Source organism: Sardina pilchardus, chromosome 21, assembly GCF_963854185.1.
Source record: "Sardina pilchardus chromosome 21, fSarPil1.1, whole genome shotgun sequence".
In the NCBI taxonomy this organism is placed as follows: Eukaryota; Metazoa; Chordata; class Actinopteri; order Clupeiformes; family Clupeidae; genus Sardina; species Sardina pilchardus.
Window position 1 is genome coordinate 25,733,914 of NC_085014.1, and position 17,313 is coordinate 25,751,226.

The 17,313-nt window shown below is 51.2% G+C and overlaps 1 protein-coding gene across 2 annotated transcripts in view; it reads right to left on the bottom strand.

Moving 5' to 3' along the window:
• Positions 1-17,313, bottom strand: part of gria3b (glutamate receptor, ionotropic, AMPA 3b) — an 81,713-nt gene that overhangs the window by 37,192 nt on the left and 27,208 nt on the right. For both annotated transcript variants that reach the window (XM_062524810.1, XM_062524811.1), the window contains exon 3: positions 169-356. In XM_062524810.1, the coding sequence (XP_062380794.1) occupies positions 169-356 (188 nt within the window). The remainder of the gene's footprint in view (positions 1-168; positions 357-17,313) is intronic.

Here is a 17,313-nt window from a genome sequence, read left to right on the forward strand (position 1 = left end):
GCACTGCTTCGCTCACTTAGCAAGCTTAACCAGCCACACAGCTCTCAGACCGCCAGACACCCCCCGAACACACACACACACACACACACACACACACACACACACACACACCACCACTCACACCCATCACACAGCATCCGCCCATCCACTTCTCTGGTCCGGCCGTACCTGTTCCAGGATGACGTTGATCCGGTCCACTTCACAGTCGATCAGGTAGCGCTTCTCCTGTCTCCTGTCCATTTCCTCGATGATGCGCTTGAACTCCAGGGGGTCGGTGATGCTCCCCACGGACCGCGCCGTCACCTGCCAGTTGTTAGCCACAGCTGCCTCCATGATTGCTTGAAGTATCGAGTACCCTTGACGAAGGGCAAAGGAAGGAGCAGAGGTGGGAAGAGAAGAGAGAAAACAAAGTCCTCAGGTTAGCCTAGCCGTGCTAATAGAAACACCTGAAACGTTTCCTATGCGTTTAAAACACACAAACACAAACAGAAAATTGGTTCTCTACTACAGTGGTTTCCTTTTATTGACCGCATTGTGTATAAGCCGCAGGACAGTGTTTTATGCAGAACATACATGTTAAAAGAAACAAAGCCATATTAATTCCATATTAACGGCCCTCCATGTATTAACCTCATTGCTGAAGAAGCTTTGCTAAATCAATATATAAGTCGCGCCTAATAGTTGGGAAATTACGGAAAAACTGATAGACCAGGCCTTTCCTGTCTGACTCTGCGCTCACTCTGTGGACGTAGCTGTGCGGCGGTCTGACGTCACCCTTTGTGTTCAGACAGATGCACTAGCAGTAGAGCACAGAGTGGGCGAACTGAAGACAGGGAGGATTTTGTCCCCTTCTGTAGCGACTCAAGGACAGTATTGTCTGGCAGCATATTAGCGCGCCGAGCACAAAGAGGACAGGGGCAATTATAGGAGCCGCTCTCACATGTTGGCCAATAAACGTCTACAAGGGAATGCAAATGGCGACGGCCGCGGCTCGCCACTGTGACTCGCACATCAAAATAATGCCCATCTACGGCCGTCCTTGAGAACAGCTGTGAAGTCAAAAAAAAGCAAAGACGAAAAGATAATTATTTTGCACTTCTTTTTAAAGAAGACCATTATTGCAGGGGCGCGTCAGCACACACACACACACACACACTGCTTGAACAAAAAACATATTTCATACATAATTCAGATGAGGGAGATATTAGTTTTACTATGCACCCAGTGCCTGGACACTCAAATGACATACTGTACTTTGAAGCGATTTTACTCGGCTATGATGAACAGAGAGATGGATCTGTGAACATTGCTGGAGCTGTTTAGGCATCCCCCCTAACAGACTAGAACAGTACAGCTTTAAATGCAAATCAAGGAGAGCCAATGTACATTCATTACTTAAGGCAACTGATTTGGAATGTACAGCGTGTGGATTCAGCTCTTTGGCTTATTCATATATGAGTCGCTTGAGCTTTAGCAAAATGCCACTCACCGTAGATTTCGCTTTAGAAACTTTCGCCCGCACAACAAAACCCACTTTGCCCTTCAGTCTGGGTCGACTGGGTAATTAATTTTATTTCAAAAAATAAAAGTGGTGGCCATTGGGGATTATGCAAATAGGGGAGTGGAGGTGTATGCATAATGCTGCGCTGAAAGAGCCCGTCTCCGTGTTGTTCCTGAGAAAGTGACTTTCTGCGGCGCCCTTATCGCCTTCGCTTGACAGAGGCGGCGGCCCTGACAAAGCAAACACTCCACAACAACAAACTACCCCCCTCCTGCTCCCCCTCCCTCTCTACCTCCCTCCCTCCCTCCCTCTCTACCTCCTTCCCTCCCTCCCTCCATCCTCCGCTCCACACCGAGCCCATTCCTCTCTGTGCAAGATTGCCATGCGTCTCCAGCCTATCTCTTCATTTATTCCATTCCAGACCCCTCAATGGCTCAGCAGCTCTGCCCTCACGCGCACACATAGCCTTCCTGATAAGGCCCCATCTCTTTCTTCTGCCCGCTCCCTCCCTCCCTCCCTCCCTCCCTCCCTCTCTCTCTCTCTCTCTCTCTCCCTCTCTCCCTCTCTCTCTCTGCTCCTGTCTGCGTACCCGGTGTGCCCCCGTTGCTGCCGCGCTGCCGTCTCCACCAGGTGACCTTTCAGAGAAAAGCTCCTGCAAACGGCTGAAACAAATGCGCTGCATGTCGTCCCCTGCTCCCCCCACCTCCTGCCCCCGGCCTCCAAGCCCCCGGCAGCACCACCTACCCCTCCACCCACCCTCCACCCACCCTCCCCACCTCAGTGCCCCTGCTGCACACCCTCCCCCACCCCTCTCCTCCACCCCCTCTTGCTACAGCTAAGTCCAAGCAGACGCTGTGGTCAGAGGACCTGTCAGTGTGTTTGTGTGTGTGTGCAGGGCGAGAAGGGGGTGTTGGGGGGGGGGGGGGGAGGCAGGGAAGAGAGGCCATCAAGGGAGCATCGTGCAGGCGTGGACCTCGTGTCGGACACGGACGGCTTCTAACCGTCGAGCGCTCCCCCCCGGTTGGATAGGTTTTTAACACCCTACAGACATACAGCAGCACTAGCATGGTAATAATACACAGCCTTAGCCCCGGGGCAGCAGCACAACCAACACTACTACTCTCCCCCTCCCGGGGCCGGACACGCCAGGGGAATGGGGGTGGAGAAGATGGACGAATGAGAGACCGACTCTTGACTGTCTCCTGTTTTTGCTCTGTGACTCGACTCTAAATTCATTTGGAATTTGCAATCGCTTGACATTTAAGAATGAAAACTACTCGCGCTCCTTTAGGGAGGATGGATTTGAGGGGATTTAAGAAATGATTCTCCCTCTCATAATTTTCTTCCTCACCCAAGCAGTGCTCAGTTTACTTATTTAAGCTGGTATTTATTACAGGGCTTGTGAGGCATGTCGTTAAATTGGGCTAATCATCAGAAAGAAGCTCGCTCAGATACAAACACAATCAGGAACACTGGAGCAGCTGCTGACTTCTGGGGAAATTCCCACTTCTCCCAACAATCCGTCATTAGGCAGTTGCATGAAAGCATGCATTCACTATGATGAGTGTGTGTTCATTCAGTGTGTGTGTGTGTGTGTGTGTGTGTGTGTGTGTGTGTTTGCTGCATGGAGGGCGTGTGTACACACAGATCCCAACCCCCTCCAGCGCTACAGGGGGAGTAGTGTGTGGGGAGTGTGTGTGTGTATGGGATGTATTTTTCATCAATCTGGCCCAAGTGTGCTTGGCGGTCGGTAGGCGGGGCCTGGAGGCAGCGGGGGCTCTCCTGGTGGATGCATTATTTAGCGGCGCGCGGACCCTTGGCACCGCCGGGTGATGTGGGGGGTAGTGGGCCTGCACGGGGCACATGTGCCCAGCTGGCGCTGAGGGGAACTGGGTCAGAGTGGGACCCTGGTGATGGCGTTGGTGGTGGGGAGATGGGTGGGTGGGTGTCGGGGGACATACAGTATCGTAGGGTGGAGGGGGTGTTCATTCTCAGGTTCTAACAAAAAAATAAATAGCTTGGTTTGGAGATGTGAATCCAGTGGCAGATGGTGCTAAAATGCCATGGACACAGCAGACCATAAACTAATGTGTACTGTAGACGCATGTACAGTACATGTACCATAGTGATAGCTTTGCTGCGCTCACTAGAGAGTGCTGTCTTTCTACTGCTATTCTCAATTATTAAGAGCTTACTTGTCATTGTTCTCTGCAAGTTACACTGTTAGGCTGCATGCCTTGTGAGTCATCTGCAGTGGATTATTATTAGCTGTGGCAAAGATTTACATTAGCAATGACATAATGCTGAGATTTCAGCCTATACTGGACACTTTCCTGTTAAACTGATCGGTAAACAAACAAATCCACCAGAATGCTGTGTTCCATAGCATTACCTGCTTTGCTCGTTACTGTAAAATATAAAAGTGAGTACACTTTCAGACAAAGCTAGTCTGACTAAGAGATGTGTCATTCTTGATGAATAAGGTACATGTCTTGCTTCTACGTCCAACCTGAACCTTTTTCTGCATCACCGTGTTGTCAAACTTGAAATCACCCTTGCAAATTGCACATTCTGTCGGAGCTCTTTGTTACATAATTATGCATTCCTTTTTAATTTGTCTAATTAAAGTGACGGCTGCAGACATCACTCATCCAGAGAGACAACCTAAAATCCAAGTGACATTAAAAACTGTCAGCTTCAGAGAGAGAGTGGGAGAGTCAGAGCGAGGAAAGAGAGAGAGAGACAGAGACAGAGAGAGAGAGAGAGGGATGTGAGTGAGATAAAGAGAAAGAAAAGGGAGGATAGAGAGAAGGAGAGGGAGGCGGGGGTGAGATGTCTGAACACAGTGGAATGCGTTTGTTAGCGTCGCTCCTCTTTTAGGCTTCCCTCTGACTCATTGTTCTGTGTCTGTTCTCCCTGTGAAGTTGTCTGCTGTTAGAACCACATGTCAGAACCGAGGCACAAGCCTGCCGCCCTGATTAAGATCAAATAGATTTCCTCTTTCTTATTGTTTGGAAATGGATGATTAGCACCTTCGCTATCTTCACTCTACTGCCTTGGCATATCGGAACACGGAACAGCTGAATTCATTTTGAGATTTCGAAGAGATTCCATGCCTCTGCCCCTCTCTACATTTGTATGGAAATTAGCAGATGAAATCTGACTGTGGTAAATATTCTTCTTCCCACGAATTGGATGAGTTTTTTTTCTCTTCTTCCTCGCTCACTTTTTTTTTTCAAAGTCAGCAAAAAAAAAGAGAGAGAGAAAAGTTTCCACAAAGATGTCAGAAGAAAGATGAAGAGACTGTCGGGCCAAACACAAAGCCCCGACAGCTACAACTGAAAACCACCTGCAACCTTCCCACCTACAAACACACAACAAATTGAGAAGCCTAGCTTACACACACACACACACACACACACACACACACGCAAGAATAACAGCTGCTATTTTTCAGCTGCAGGAGAATCAAATAGCTCCCCACTGCTGCTCCTCAGCCATTTTAGAGTTAATTAGTGAGTCAACGCTAATTGACACCGAGCCTTGAATCTCAAATGATTCATTGATGCCCATCCCCTCCACACCATTTGCATAGCCATCCGTGCTAAATCACGGCCGCGGAGGCTCCGTCCTTGCCAGCAGCCATTTACAATGCAGCGGCCCCTGCACTCTTGGGCCGGCAGCCATTTTGGGCATTAAGCTGATCAGAACCATCCGGATGGGATGTCTGACATAGTTTGGGTGTGTCTGTGTGTGTGTGTGTGTGTGTGGTTGGGGTGGGGTGGGGTGGGGTGGGGGGGTGCTTGTTTACCTGCGTCTGCTGTGCAGCTTTATTGATAAGACAGAGTGTGCCAGTAAAATTGTCTCTCAGAGCGAGGCCACCGTGGCGCGCGCGCGGGAGGGATGAAATGTAACACAGCTGATGACATAAATTCCTGAGACGATGACGACAAGATTTTCCTTATCGGGATCTATAAATTCTGGACTGGGCTGGGCTGGGCTGGGTGGGGGTGGGGGTGGGTGGGTGGGGGTGTGTGAGGGTGTGTGTGTGTGAGGGTGGGTGTGTGGGTGTGGGGATGCAGCGTGGGAGACATGAAGCAGCGTGATTACGGTCCTCAGCTCTCATCAGTCCTATGAGGCCGCCGCTTTTTAATACACTGTCAGGCTGTGGCATGCTGCAGTGTCAGTGTATGATACACACACACACATGCACGCACGCACACACACACACACACACACACACACACACACACACACACACACACACACACACACACACACACACACACACACACACACACACACACACACACACACACACAGAGAGACACACTTGTATTACTCACTGCTCTGTAATTCACCAGGCACTGAGGTGCAGAATCTTTCCATCTGTTAGTTGTCAAGAGGGCTCATCTCTCCCCTCTCCACCCTCCACCACCCCTCCCCCTCCCCCTCCTCCTCCCCATCCCCTCCTCCTTCTCCTCCCATCTCAACTTTTGAAATCCCTTTACTTCTGATTCACATGTTTGACTGGAAACAGCATTACCATCTCTGACAGGCTTGACCCGAGTCGCGAGCACGCTGACAGTTTTGAAAATGGGGCTCAGGCACAACATCAACATCGTGGTGTGGCGCGGTGCGCTGCGGAGCCAAACGTCTTCTCCCTGAAGCGCCGCCGCCGAACAGACAGGGAGCGAACGCTGAGCGGGGAGCGAGCGCTGCCTTTGGCGTTATTACCCTGACGAGCCGCTCAGATCTCCCGCCCGTGTCACAGCCTGCCACTCTCCCAAACGGTCCCCTCTCCTCACCGGTACGTCACTACATTCTGCCTCACGCTACCTTTGCATAACCAGAGCCTTTACTGACTGAAGGCACCTGGTTTAGAAATAAAGAATAAAAAAGAAGGAAAAAAAGACAGAAAGAAGGAAAGAGAGAAAGAGACAGAAAAGAGGCAGGAGGGAAAAGAATGAAAGAAAGAAATAAAGCAAAAAAGAGAGAGAGAAAGAGAGAAAGCAAGGCGGAGGGGGATCTAATGCAGGGCGGTGGAGATGAAGCTGTGAGTGAGGGCCTGAAGACTAGCCCATCTGAGGCGAGGTCTTAACAGGATGAAGTTTGCAGCTTCACCCGTGGCGGCTAAGCTGTAATTGAATTGAGTTGTATCTAATCTCCTCACAGCTCCTGCTCCTCTGACTAACTCATTAAGGGCCAGGGCTGGCGTGGAGTGTCACCAGCTCTCCTTCCTCCCCCCCCCCCTCCGTACCCTCTGTCATGCCCCTAACCCCCCCTCACCCACTCCCCCACTCCCGCTCACGTTTTCCTGCAGTCCCTTTGAACAATCAGGGAAAAAACGAGCAAATTGGCCTTTTCCAACAAATACGGTTGGACAACAAGTGTGACCACCATGTTTCCGTATGGCGCTTGGCTATTATCTCTGGCCCTTTCTTTTGCTCAGCAAACACCCACATCCAAGGCAAGCAGCCCTGAAAAAAAAAAGTGTTTTTCACATATGATCCTATTTTGCTGCTGGGTAGAGCAGAGTATCTTCTACGGGGATGAAAGTTGAATAATTCAGTTATTGCAAAGGAAACTGTGACCATCTTCCTTTTGAAAAAAAAAAGGAAAAATGCAAATGGCAAAAATAATTGCATCGGTGTTGCAATGGATTTCATATTTTCCGCAGACACATCTCACTGACTTTCATATTATGCTTTTTTTTGAAGGTGGCAGAGGCTGTGGTTTTTCAAACGAAAATGACTTTGCACAACAGTGTGTCCAAACGTTTAAACATTCATGCCCAAATAATCATTTATGCTCCCTGGGAGAAAAAAAAGCGAGGGGCTTCAGTAGGACGTTTGAAAAATCCCCACGGTAGAGAGCGGCCCAGAGACGGACCGAGGGTTCTGTCTGTTTTCCTCTCCTCTCTCTGGGATCTGTCCGTTCTTAAAGGGGGAGCGGGAGCCGGCCCTTAGCCTGGGCAGTCTGTCCAGCGCTGTCCAGGGTGCTGAATCTTGGGTGAAAATGAGCAGAGACTAGGGATCTGCGCTGATAAGGGCCATGACTCATACAGCGGTGTATGGCGAGAGAGAGAGAGAGAGAGAGAAGGAGGGAGAGAGGAAGAGAGAGAGAGAGAGACAGAGAGAGAGAGAGAGAGGGAGAGAGAAGGAGAGAGAGAGCGAGAGAGGGAGAGAGAGAGAGAGGAGAAAGCAAGGCTTATGAAAGTGGTAAGATGCCGAATCCCCCTCGGAGGCCCTGTGCGCTAGCGATCAGAAGAAACAGATAATGACAGGCCAATCTAGAGCAAACACCCAGCCATGGGAGAAGAACAGACAGAGAGAGGGAGAGAGGGAGAGGGGGGGGAGAGAGAGAGAGAGAGAGAGAGAGAGAGAGAGAGAGAGACGGTGTTAGGCACTGCAGCAGTGATGAAAAAAACGTCTTGAGAGAATCGAGCTAGGGACGACGCCAACGAGACAGAGACCCTGCCCCGTCGCCACGGTTTCCAACGTCACCGCAATATTTCACGTTTCATTTAGCGAACGCTGATGCGCTGTTGGTCTAAAGGGCGTCCAGTTCCCCTGCACGCGTTCTCCACCGGCGGCTGCTCAGGGTGAAACCACTTTCTCTTAACAAGAGGAGCAGGAGCTCAGACCCGTGATCTTGACTGTGCCCAAATAAGGAGCTTCCCTAATGTGTGATGGGAGTGTTTACGGTGGCCTGCCTGCTCGTACGCCACACACACGCACGTCCCTAATAATGTGCACGGCGAGGAGGAGGATGCAGAGGCGGCGATGAAGGGCAGGGTGTGATAGGGATTAGAGACTCATCTGCCTGTAATGCAGGATTTCACTGCGCAGACTACACACACGCACACACACACACACACGCACAGACACACAGACACACACACACCTTTCATTCCCCGAGTACCCAACTCTCATATGAGAACATCCTCAGTGTTGTTGTCTCCAAGACACCAGTGTGTGCGTTTGTGTGTATGTGTGTGTGTGTGTGTGTGTGTGTGTGTGTGTGTGGAAAGGGAGAGAGACAGAGAGAGAAACCAGCGGCTGCAGCCGAAGTCTCCTGCACACATTTGCGAGCCTCGGCAAAAACTGCAGCCTCGGCAAGAGAGCCAGGGCTTTGATGGGGCCTTTTCAACATAATTAAAATGATCTGGAGCCAAGGACTGTTCTAATCGGCCAGACAGCTGATGGGAAATCAAGCCGGAGCAGCATGTTACGCGTATCTTTAAAAGCTCATGCACACGGCGGGGTGGGGGAGTGTGTGTGTGTGTGGGTGGGGGGATGGAGGGGGGGCGGGGGGGGGGGGTAGGGGGGCTCTCACCACTGCTTTTCATTTGCACAGCCCACGGACCGAAAGAGCCCTCGGCTATATTCGCTCTGACAAACACACACACACACACACACACACACACACACACACATACACTTATACAAGAAAAAAATTGCATGCACTCAAGAACAAATATACACATACCCACACAGAGAGACACACAGATACACACACCAATGGAGACTGGTTGTCTGACACACATACAGATGCTGTCACTGACTCCTTCTCTGCCTCTCTCTCTCTGATACACAGAAACACACACACACACAGGCTCGCTCTTTTCCTCCCACTCTGACACACTCATGAAGCCTGATACAGAATACTTCTTAAGCCTCTGTGTAGACACAAAGATAATCAAGCCCATCAACACACACACACACACACACACACACACACAGACACACACACACACACACACACACACACACACACACACACAAATACACACGCACACCCACACACCCACACATACACTCAGTGAAGCAGTGTCCAATTATCTGTTACATCACCCCTCATGAGTCACAAGGGAGGTGAGAACCCCCCCCACCCCCCCACCCCATCCCATCCCATCCCGCCCCCACCCCCATCTTTTTGGTCAGCCAGAATTAATTTTTAATCTCCTCGGGTAGGCTTATTTCCAGCCGTCACAGTCGCAGGTCCACTGATGCAAAAATAACACCCTGCCACGAGGACCGGCCACTGAAACGCAACAAGCTAGTGGGACGGCAATTATCTCCGTATCGGCTAGGAGCCCCATTACAGTTGGGGCTGGCTGGGACGGCCGCGCGCTCAGATCATCGCCACGGCGCGCTTCGGGGGAGGGAACGCTCCGACTGCAGGGCCCCCGTCTACGCCGAGGAGCGCTACAGCGCTAACGCTAATGCAGTCAGCGAGAGTGAGAGTGAGGAGTGAGAGTGAGAGTGAGAGTGAGGAGTGAGAGTGGTGCAAGCAGCATTGGCAGAGAGAGAGAGAGCTGCTCTCTCTCTCCCCCCCTCATCTCTCTCTCCTTCAGTGACATAAAACACAATGGAACCTGGAGCCGCTTCAGTGGAGAGGCTCATTAAAGGAAGCAGTGATGCTCTCTGCAGCTTAGATGGCTCTGCTGGCATCTCTCGTCCCTCAGCCCTGCTGGCTCAAACCCCAACTACACACCCCCCCCCCCCCCCACACACACACACACACACACACACACACACACACACAACAACACCGTGCCGCACTCTCCCCTATATTGCAACACCTGCTTTGAATTAAGCATGCCTTAAGCAAGGCAGCGCATGAAAAATGAATGCGGGTCTCAGGCGAGTATGTTTTCTTAAGCTATTTATGTGGGATGGAGAGACACGGCGAGGCCCTCCTCCCCAGAAGGATGGAGCGGCTAGGGGTTGCGTATGCTGGCACCCGGGGCCTGGGACTGCATTATTTTCACGCACCAAAACAAGGACACGCAACTCAAGTCAAGTCAAGTCAAGCCTGGCATGAGAATAAGACCGTCAGGTAGACCTGAATCACTGACGCGTGGTCTAATACGTGGTATTAGTTTGCCAGTTATTGTTAGGTAGGTAAGGTTTGTTTTTTGTTCATGTCTAAGCTGTTTTTCTTTTTTTGAGGTATTCAATGTTGTTTTGCTCACTGATCTCAGCACAGTCTTTAGTCTCTCCCCCCCCCCCCCCCCCTCAGCATCTCCACCACTGTGTGGAAACCATGCTGCGTGAAAACTAGGACTGACAGTGTTTTCTAGCGCCTTCTGTGTGCAAGCTTGGCTGTCCACGCTAATTGTGCTAAATATCGTATAACCTTTTCATCACATCAGAACATGACACACAATTAATGCTCAGGAAAAACACACGGGCTCACGTGTACATCTGTGAGGCCGCCGACAGAGAAAAACCGACTCATATTTCACACATGGAAGAGAAATGAAATTGTATTTCTTTTTTTTTTTTCCCCCGCTTTCCTTATTGTTTCAGGCTGGACAAATTGCCTGAAAAAAAAATCTGTTACATACTGTAACACGAGGGCAATCAAACCACTGCGGTGGTCCCTGGAAGCAAAGGGCAGGTCATTTTGTCTCCTCCAACGTTGTGGTGGGGAGAAATGAGAGTGCTGCTAGCTACAATTTCATGGTAGTTGGAGCTGGCAGAGGGGAGGTGGGAGAATGGCTTTATTCCAGGTTCACTTAACAGCGGTTGCTAAGAGGCAATCCAGGTCTATTGTACAGTTATTGCTAGATGATTCTCAACGTGCATTTGACAAAATAAAAAAAAAGAGAGGCGCATTTACTCCTCGATGGCTCTGGAGGACTTTTGGAGGAGGCGCGTCCCCCCCCCCCCACCCCCTCAGAACGAGGAGGGAAAATGGTGGCGTGTGGTGCGACACGGTGCCGACAGGGGCCGACAGGGGCGGGAGGAAGGGCTCCAAATGGAGCACTCTCTCTCTCTCTCTCTCTCCTCCGAGTGTCATTTCCCATCCCCTACCTGCCGCCCAGGCCCCTGCTTGACGAAGGCTGCTTTTTATGCATTTGCGATTTCCCTGGTGTGTCCTACCTTGTCACACCGCCGCCGACACTGATTGATGGCGGGCCGTGCATAATTTAGTCCTCTTGAAGATGAGTTTGGGCCGGGCGCTCAAACAAAGGAGGGCCTCGCATGATGGAAACCCACAAACAGGATTTACGAGCCGACTCCGCTGCTTTTATTAGCCCCCTTTTGCTTAAGCAACGAGCATCTGAGTTTATTAGGATAAGGACAGTTGGCTGTCTCTCCCGTTCCTTTACGCGTCGACGCATCTGGCCCCCCCCCCCCCCCCCCGCCCCGAAATCAGGAGGAAATCAGGCTAATGCCCACACACACAGGCGGGCACGCACAGCTGGCCATGCCCGCGCCCTGAACAGCCTGTCGTTAGTGAGCTAAGAGGGCTTCATGATGTTGTGCGGAGAGAGGTGGAGAACAATGCGCTCTGCTGAGAAGAGTCAATTCAGGGGAGCTGGGGAAATGGAGCATTAAGAGGTCTGGCATGCATGCACACACACACACACACACACACACACACACACAGAGACACACACACACACACACACACACACACACACACACACACACACACACACACACACAGATATATATATACAATCATGCATGCACACAAGCACAAGCTGTGTGGGATGGATCAGATGGCTGAATCAACATGTCGGCCATCTATGGTCCACCCATGCTGTCCAGTCAATCATCCGCTACAGCGTCCGGCTTCAGCCCTGATGAGGCCGCCACAGGGCCGGACACACGGAGCTCCATCAGTCCCCTACCGGCGCCCTGAGCGCTCCCACGCCCAGCCAGAGGCACCCATAGAACACACACCCACGCACGCACGCACGCACGCACGCACGCACGCACGCACGCACGCACGCACGCACGGCACAACAAACCAAGGCTGGTTTCTGAAGGGCTGCCATCATCATTCACCAAACTCTTCCCAGACAGCAATTACCTGCAAATGATCCTCCGAGATGAATGGAATGGGCAGACTCACTCAGCACAAACACAAACACACACACACACCCGCACACACACACACACACACACACACACACACACCATGGAGACATGAGTTATCTTTAAGGCACCTAGGCGTCTTTACAGAGGGTCATTATGGGATGGAGATAAAGACGATACCGATTCGGAAGGCGACGGTGTCTCTTCGTTTGCATGTCTGTGACATCCTCATGCTCTTACGGAGCTGCACAGACCTCAGCAGCAGCTCAGTGCCTGGATGGCTTGTGAAGGGCAGACCGAATGGCGTCCAGCCAGAGGAGGGAGAGCAAGTGCTTCAGCTCACTAGTGCCTTGGCCATTAAGTGCCCCTGGCATTGTTGGCCATTGGGGTATGAAGGCAGGGGGTGGAGGATTTGAGGGGTGGGGGGGAAAGGGGGGCAGTTGGACGGAGCGTGTGTGGTCATCTAATCATACCCATTCACGTGCCACTTGGCCCGGTCAGGACCGCTCTCTGCCAACTGTGCCAGGCGGTGTTTGTGCGCTCTGGTTAAAGAGGGGGCTGGAGGGGGGCGCGTGGGCTCCTCATTAGGAATGATCTGGGCTTAATGTGGCGCCAGGGACGCCTGCAGTTCACCTTCCCCACGCTCTCGCCTCGCAGCACAGCACAGCACAGGGACGCCCGCAGTTCACCTTCCCCACGCTCTCGCCTCGCAGCACAGCCTCACATCGCCTTGCATCGCCCCGCATCGCCCCGCACCCGTCAGAGCCAGGGGCATCCTAGCAGATGCATGGACAAGGACGCTCACTGATACCCGCATTCAGCAAAAGGCATGCAGACAAAAACACACACACACACACCCACACACCCCACTCACACACACACACAGAAAGCTGGAAACACACACACAGAGGGTGTTCGGACACACCTCAGCACTTCCATTGTGCTGTTTTAATGAACGCGGACCAACACTGGAATTGCTACATTGTCAGAGGTCCGCCGGCCACACCACTGGTCAGTAGAGGCTCTCTTTGTCCTCACGGTGCCCTCAGCCTCACCTGCGTTTCCACTCTAGATCTCCCCCCTCTGGGCCAAACAGCCGCAACAACGCGAAGGAAATTATTCTACTGTTTGAAAAGCATGTCTGTCAAAGGGTTTTTTACAAAGCCAGGTATAATTTAAGCACAACCAATCTATGCTGATCGTTGTCACCTTGATGACTGGGAGCTCGAAAATCATAACAACCAGGGCTGATACCAACAAAAGTCAGAGGTTAGCCGCTAATCGCCACTTATCCAACTGGAGGTGTGAAAAGTGAGTGCCATTAAACCGAGCGGGGGAAAAAAAGGAAAAGGAAAAAAACATCACCCCATGGTGCCTAGCAACCAATATGGCATGATTATATGTTAGGAGAAAAAAACAACACAGCCAAATAAGCAATATCCAATAAACAGCATGAGAGTGGGCCAGAATTAGGCGGGTTAAAGTTTGGCCAAAGGGCTTAGGAGAAGGGCTAGTGCTGTTTACCTGCTTCTCTATCTATGGAATGAAAGCGAGCGCGAACAGGGGGGTGGACAGGGTTGGGAGGCATGCTGGGATGTCAGCAGATTGATCAGGACCCCGGTCGGCACACGCCGCCGTACCCTGACATCGATTTCACCGTGTCAAAAACGCCCGCGGGTGGTCAGGAGCTTTGAAGGACACTCCAAGAGAGGCCAATATGTCTCTAATTACTATGCACATCATATGAATGTTATTAACAGCCATTAGAGATGCCACGGCGTGTTTTTGTGGGGGTCTGTGTGTGTGTGTGTGTGTGTGTGTGTGTGTGTGTGCGCTAGGCCGAAGCCCTAGGGGAAACAGCACAGCAGGCCCTCAAGGGCAGACGCATGCTATATGCCCCAAACCACATAATCTAAATCCGCTGACTCTATTACCGGGGCCTCGGTTAACATTTGATACCCTGTCTGTATTTCAAAAACAACAACAAAAAAAATGTTGTTGTCCTTTCATCCTCTGGGTTTCATGGTAGAGCACGGGGAAAAACACGGGGAACAGAATGTGTTCTGCTGTTTCCTAACCAACAGCTCATTTTTTAAATTGGGCGTCACGGTGGGAGAGAGGGAAAAAAAACCTTTCGCTGCTGCTTGGTGGACTTTGGCTTTTAGCCTTTTTTATTTCCTCTAATGAAAAGCTTTTAGTCGATAAAGCGAGGAGGCTTGCGGATCGCGCCTGACACACATCACACACAATCTTCGCTTACAAGCTCTGCCATGTAATATTGAGTGCTGTTGTCTTACACAGAGAGTATGGTTCAAGGCACCATGTTCCATTAGTTCAGCCATCATTCCCAGCCATCATTTCATGCCAACCAGAACTGCAGGATAAATTGGTGTACAGAAGCAATGAATAAAAGAAAAGAAATTGACTACCTGCGCCCGCAACATTAAAAACAGCCTTAGTTTGGCTTGAACACGTTATTTAGAAACCACATCTTTATTTAGCTGAATCAATACATGGACATGAAAAAATAACCCAGATTTCCCATGGGCTCAAAAATGAAAACATTTTGACTTAATTCATATTGTCGTGCACACATATACATACAGTACATATGCACAACCACACACACACAAACACCCACAAACGGATGCAACCCAACATCAATCATACATGCAAAAACATATCGAAAAAACACCCACACACACACTTCACACACAAAAGCAAATGCACACACATACACACACACACACACACACATTAGCATACACACTAGGTATGTGCAGTCGGTCCGTACGTGTGCATTATGGAGATTAGCATTCAGCATTGCACATCATCCCCCACATTTAGTAATGGATTGTTGTCATTACACCAGAGGATCATTCCCACAGCTCATGTGTAGACACACACACACACACACACACACACACAATATGAGTTAGCTATTGTGCCGGGCTCGTTCTCCAAGTGGATTCCACCTCAGCCTGAGCCGATCTGAGCCGCTCGGCGCGGTGGAGAACGTATTAGCGGAGGGAGCGGAGTAGACGCGCGGTGCCCGGGCCCACCAGCACCCACACACACCCTGCAGCTCAGCCCAGAACAGAGCGGGCAGCGCCCACCGGCCACCCCGGCTCCACCACCACCACACCAGCGCGGGGTAACGGATCATCAGCCACATGCCGCCGCACTACGGGCACACGGGCGAGAGGGATCAGTAGCGGGTGACTCAGAGAAGGAGCCGTGTTGTTATTTACGCGGTCGCTAGCGCGGGCGGCGTCCCGTTCCAGGCGCTGACTAAGAGAGCGGCAGGGGGGCGTGCTGGAGGGGAGGGATGGGCTGCAGACCTGCCCTGGATCTCATTACTGACGCCTGAGCCGGCCCTCACAGCGGAGGAGGGGAGATGCATCCAGTCAATTTGCCTTCAGACGGAGCCGAGACCCCCAGCTCCTCTGGATCACTGCATGAGGGTCATCAATACTAGCGCTCGCCTGCCTCTCAACCCTCCCCCACTAACCCAATACTGTTCCCCAGGTCTCTCCCCCGAAAATGTCACTTGCATAACCCCCCTCCCCCCCACCTTCCCCCAACACACACACACACACACACACACACACACACACAAATAATCTGCCAGTCACAAATGTCAATGAAGAGCAAAAGTGCTTTGGCTCAGTGGGGATGGTAGCAGGGCTGGCTGCAGTGCTGGTCTCCTCCCCTCTCCCTCTCTCTCTCCCTCCCCCCGTCTCTCTCCATATCTATTCTTTTTTTCCCTTTTTTATTTAGCTGGCGAGATGGGGGTGCTGCAGAAAATGCACTATGCACTCACACTGATGCAGCATGAGAGAGAGAGAGAGAGAGAGGGGGAGAGAGAGGGGGGGACAGACGAGTAGATAGGGTAGAGAAGAGTGGGTAGCAGAGAGAGAGAGAGAGAGGGGGGGAGAGAGGAAGAGAGAGAGAGATAGAAAGGGACAGAGGAGTAGATAGGCTAGAGAGAAGAGTGGGTAGCAGAGAGAGAGAGGGAGAGAGAGAGAGAGGGGGAAAGAGAGTGTGAGCGAGAGAGTGGCCCATAAATCAAGTGGAGGTGAGAGTGCTGAATCAGGGACATGAGGTAAGGTTGATTGTGCCTGGGAGAGACAATAAAGCCCGTAATCATCCGTCTCTGCTCCACAAGCCGGCCAATTATCTGGCCGCACCTGACCGCCGCAACAGAGAGGGCAAAATCCATCTCACTTCTCCTCATACAGTCCTGATTCCACACACACACACACACACACACACACACACACACTTTTTGTCTGGAACACTCTTCCTTTATTTGTTTAAATAAATAAAGAAGGGGAGTGTGTGTGTGTGTGTGTGTGTGTGTGTGTGTGTGCGTGTGTGGTATATATTCAGTGCTCAGCCAAGTTATGCCAGGGAAGACCCAACATCCCAGAGGGAGAGAGATGGTTGCCTTAAAACAAGGTGACACAAAAAATGCTAGTGCTGTCAGTGATGCTGCTGGGTACTGTGATGTGAGGAAGAGGACGAGGGAGGAGGAGGAGGAGGAGGAGGACGGAGAGGAGGAGGGGGGGTGATCTTCCTCTGCATTACCCTGCAGTATGCACCACTGCAAATCTATAGCTGCACCCATCCAGTAGCAGGGCAGCATGAATATTCATGCCCATCAGCACACCGGGCAGCTCCTGAAGTGCCGTGCCCTCGTGCCAGGTCACGTGCAGGGCGCTGGGTTGAGTGCAGGTGATGGCAGACAGGTGAGTTATTCCATTATATATATAAAAAAAACTTTAAAACCTCCAGAGTGCAAAAAGCTGTTCTCATGTATTTCAACAAAGAGCAGATATTCCGTCCTATCTCCACCTCAGCTCCGCTCTTTCAGGAGAAGGCCTTGTGTGATTATGCTCTGGTCTAAAAGCAGCTGTTTTTAATAGAACTGATACAATCTCTTCTGTTCAATCTCTATTGGCTCTAAAGCAG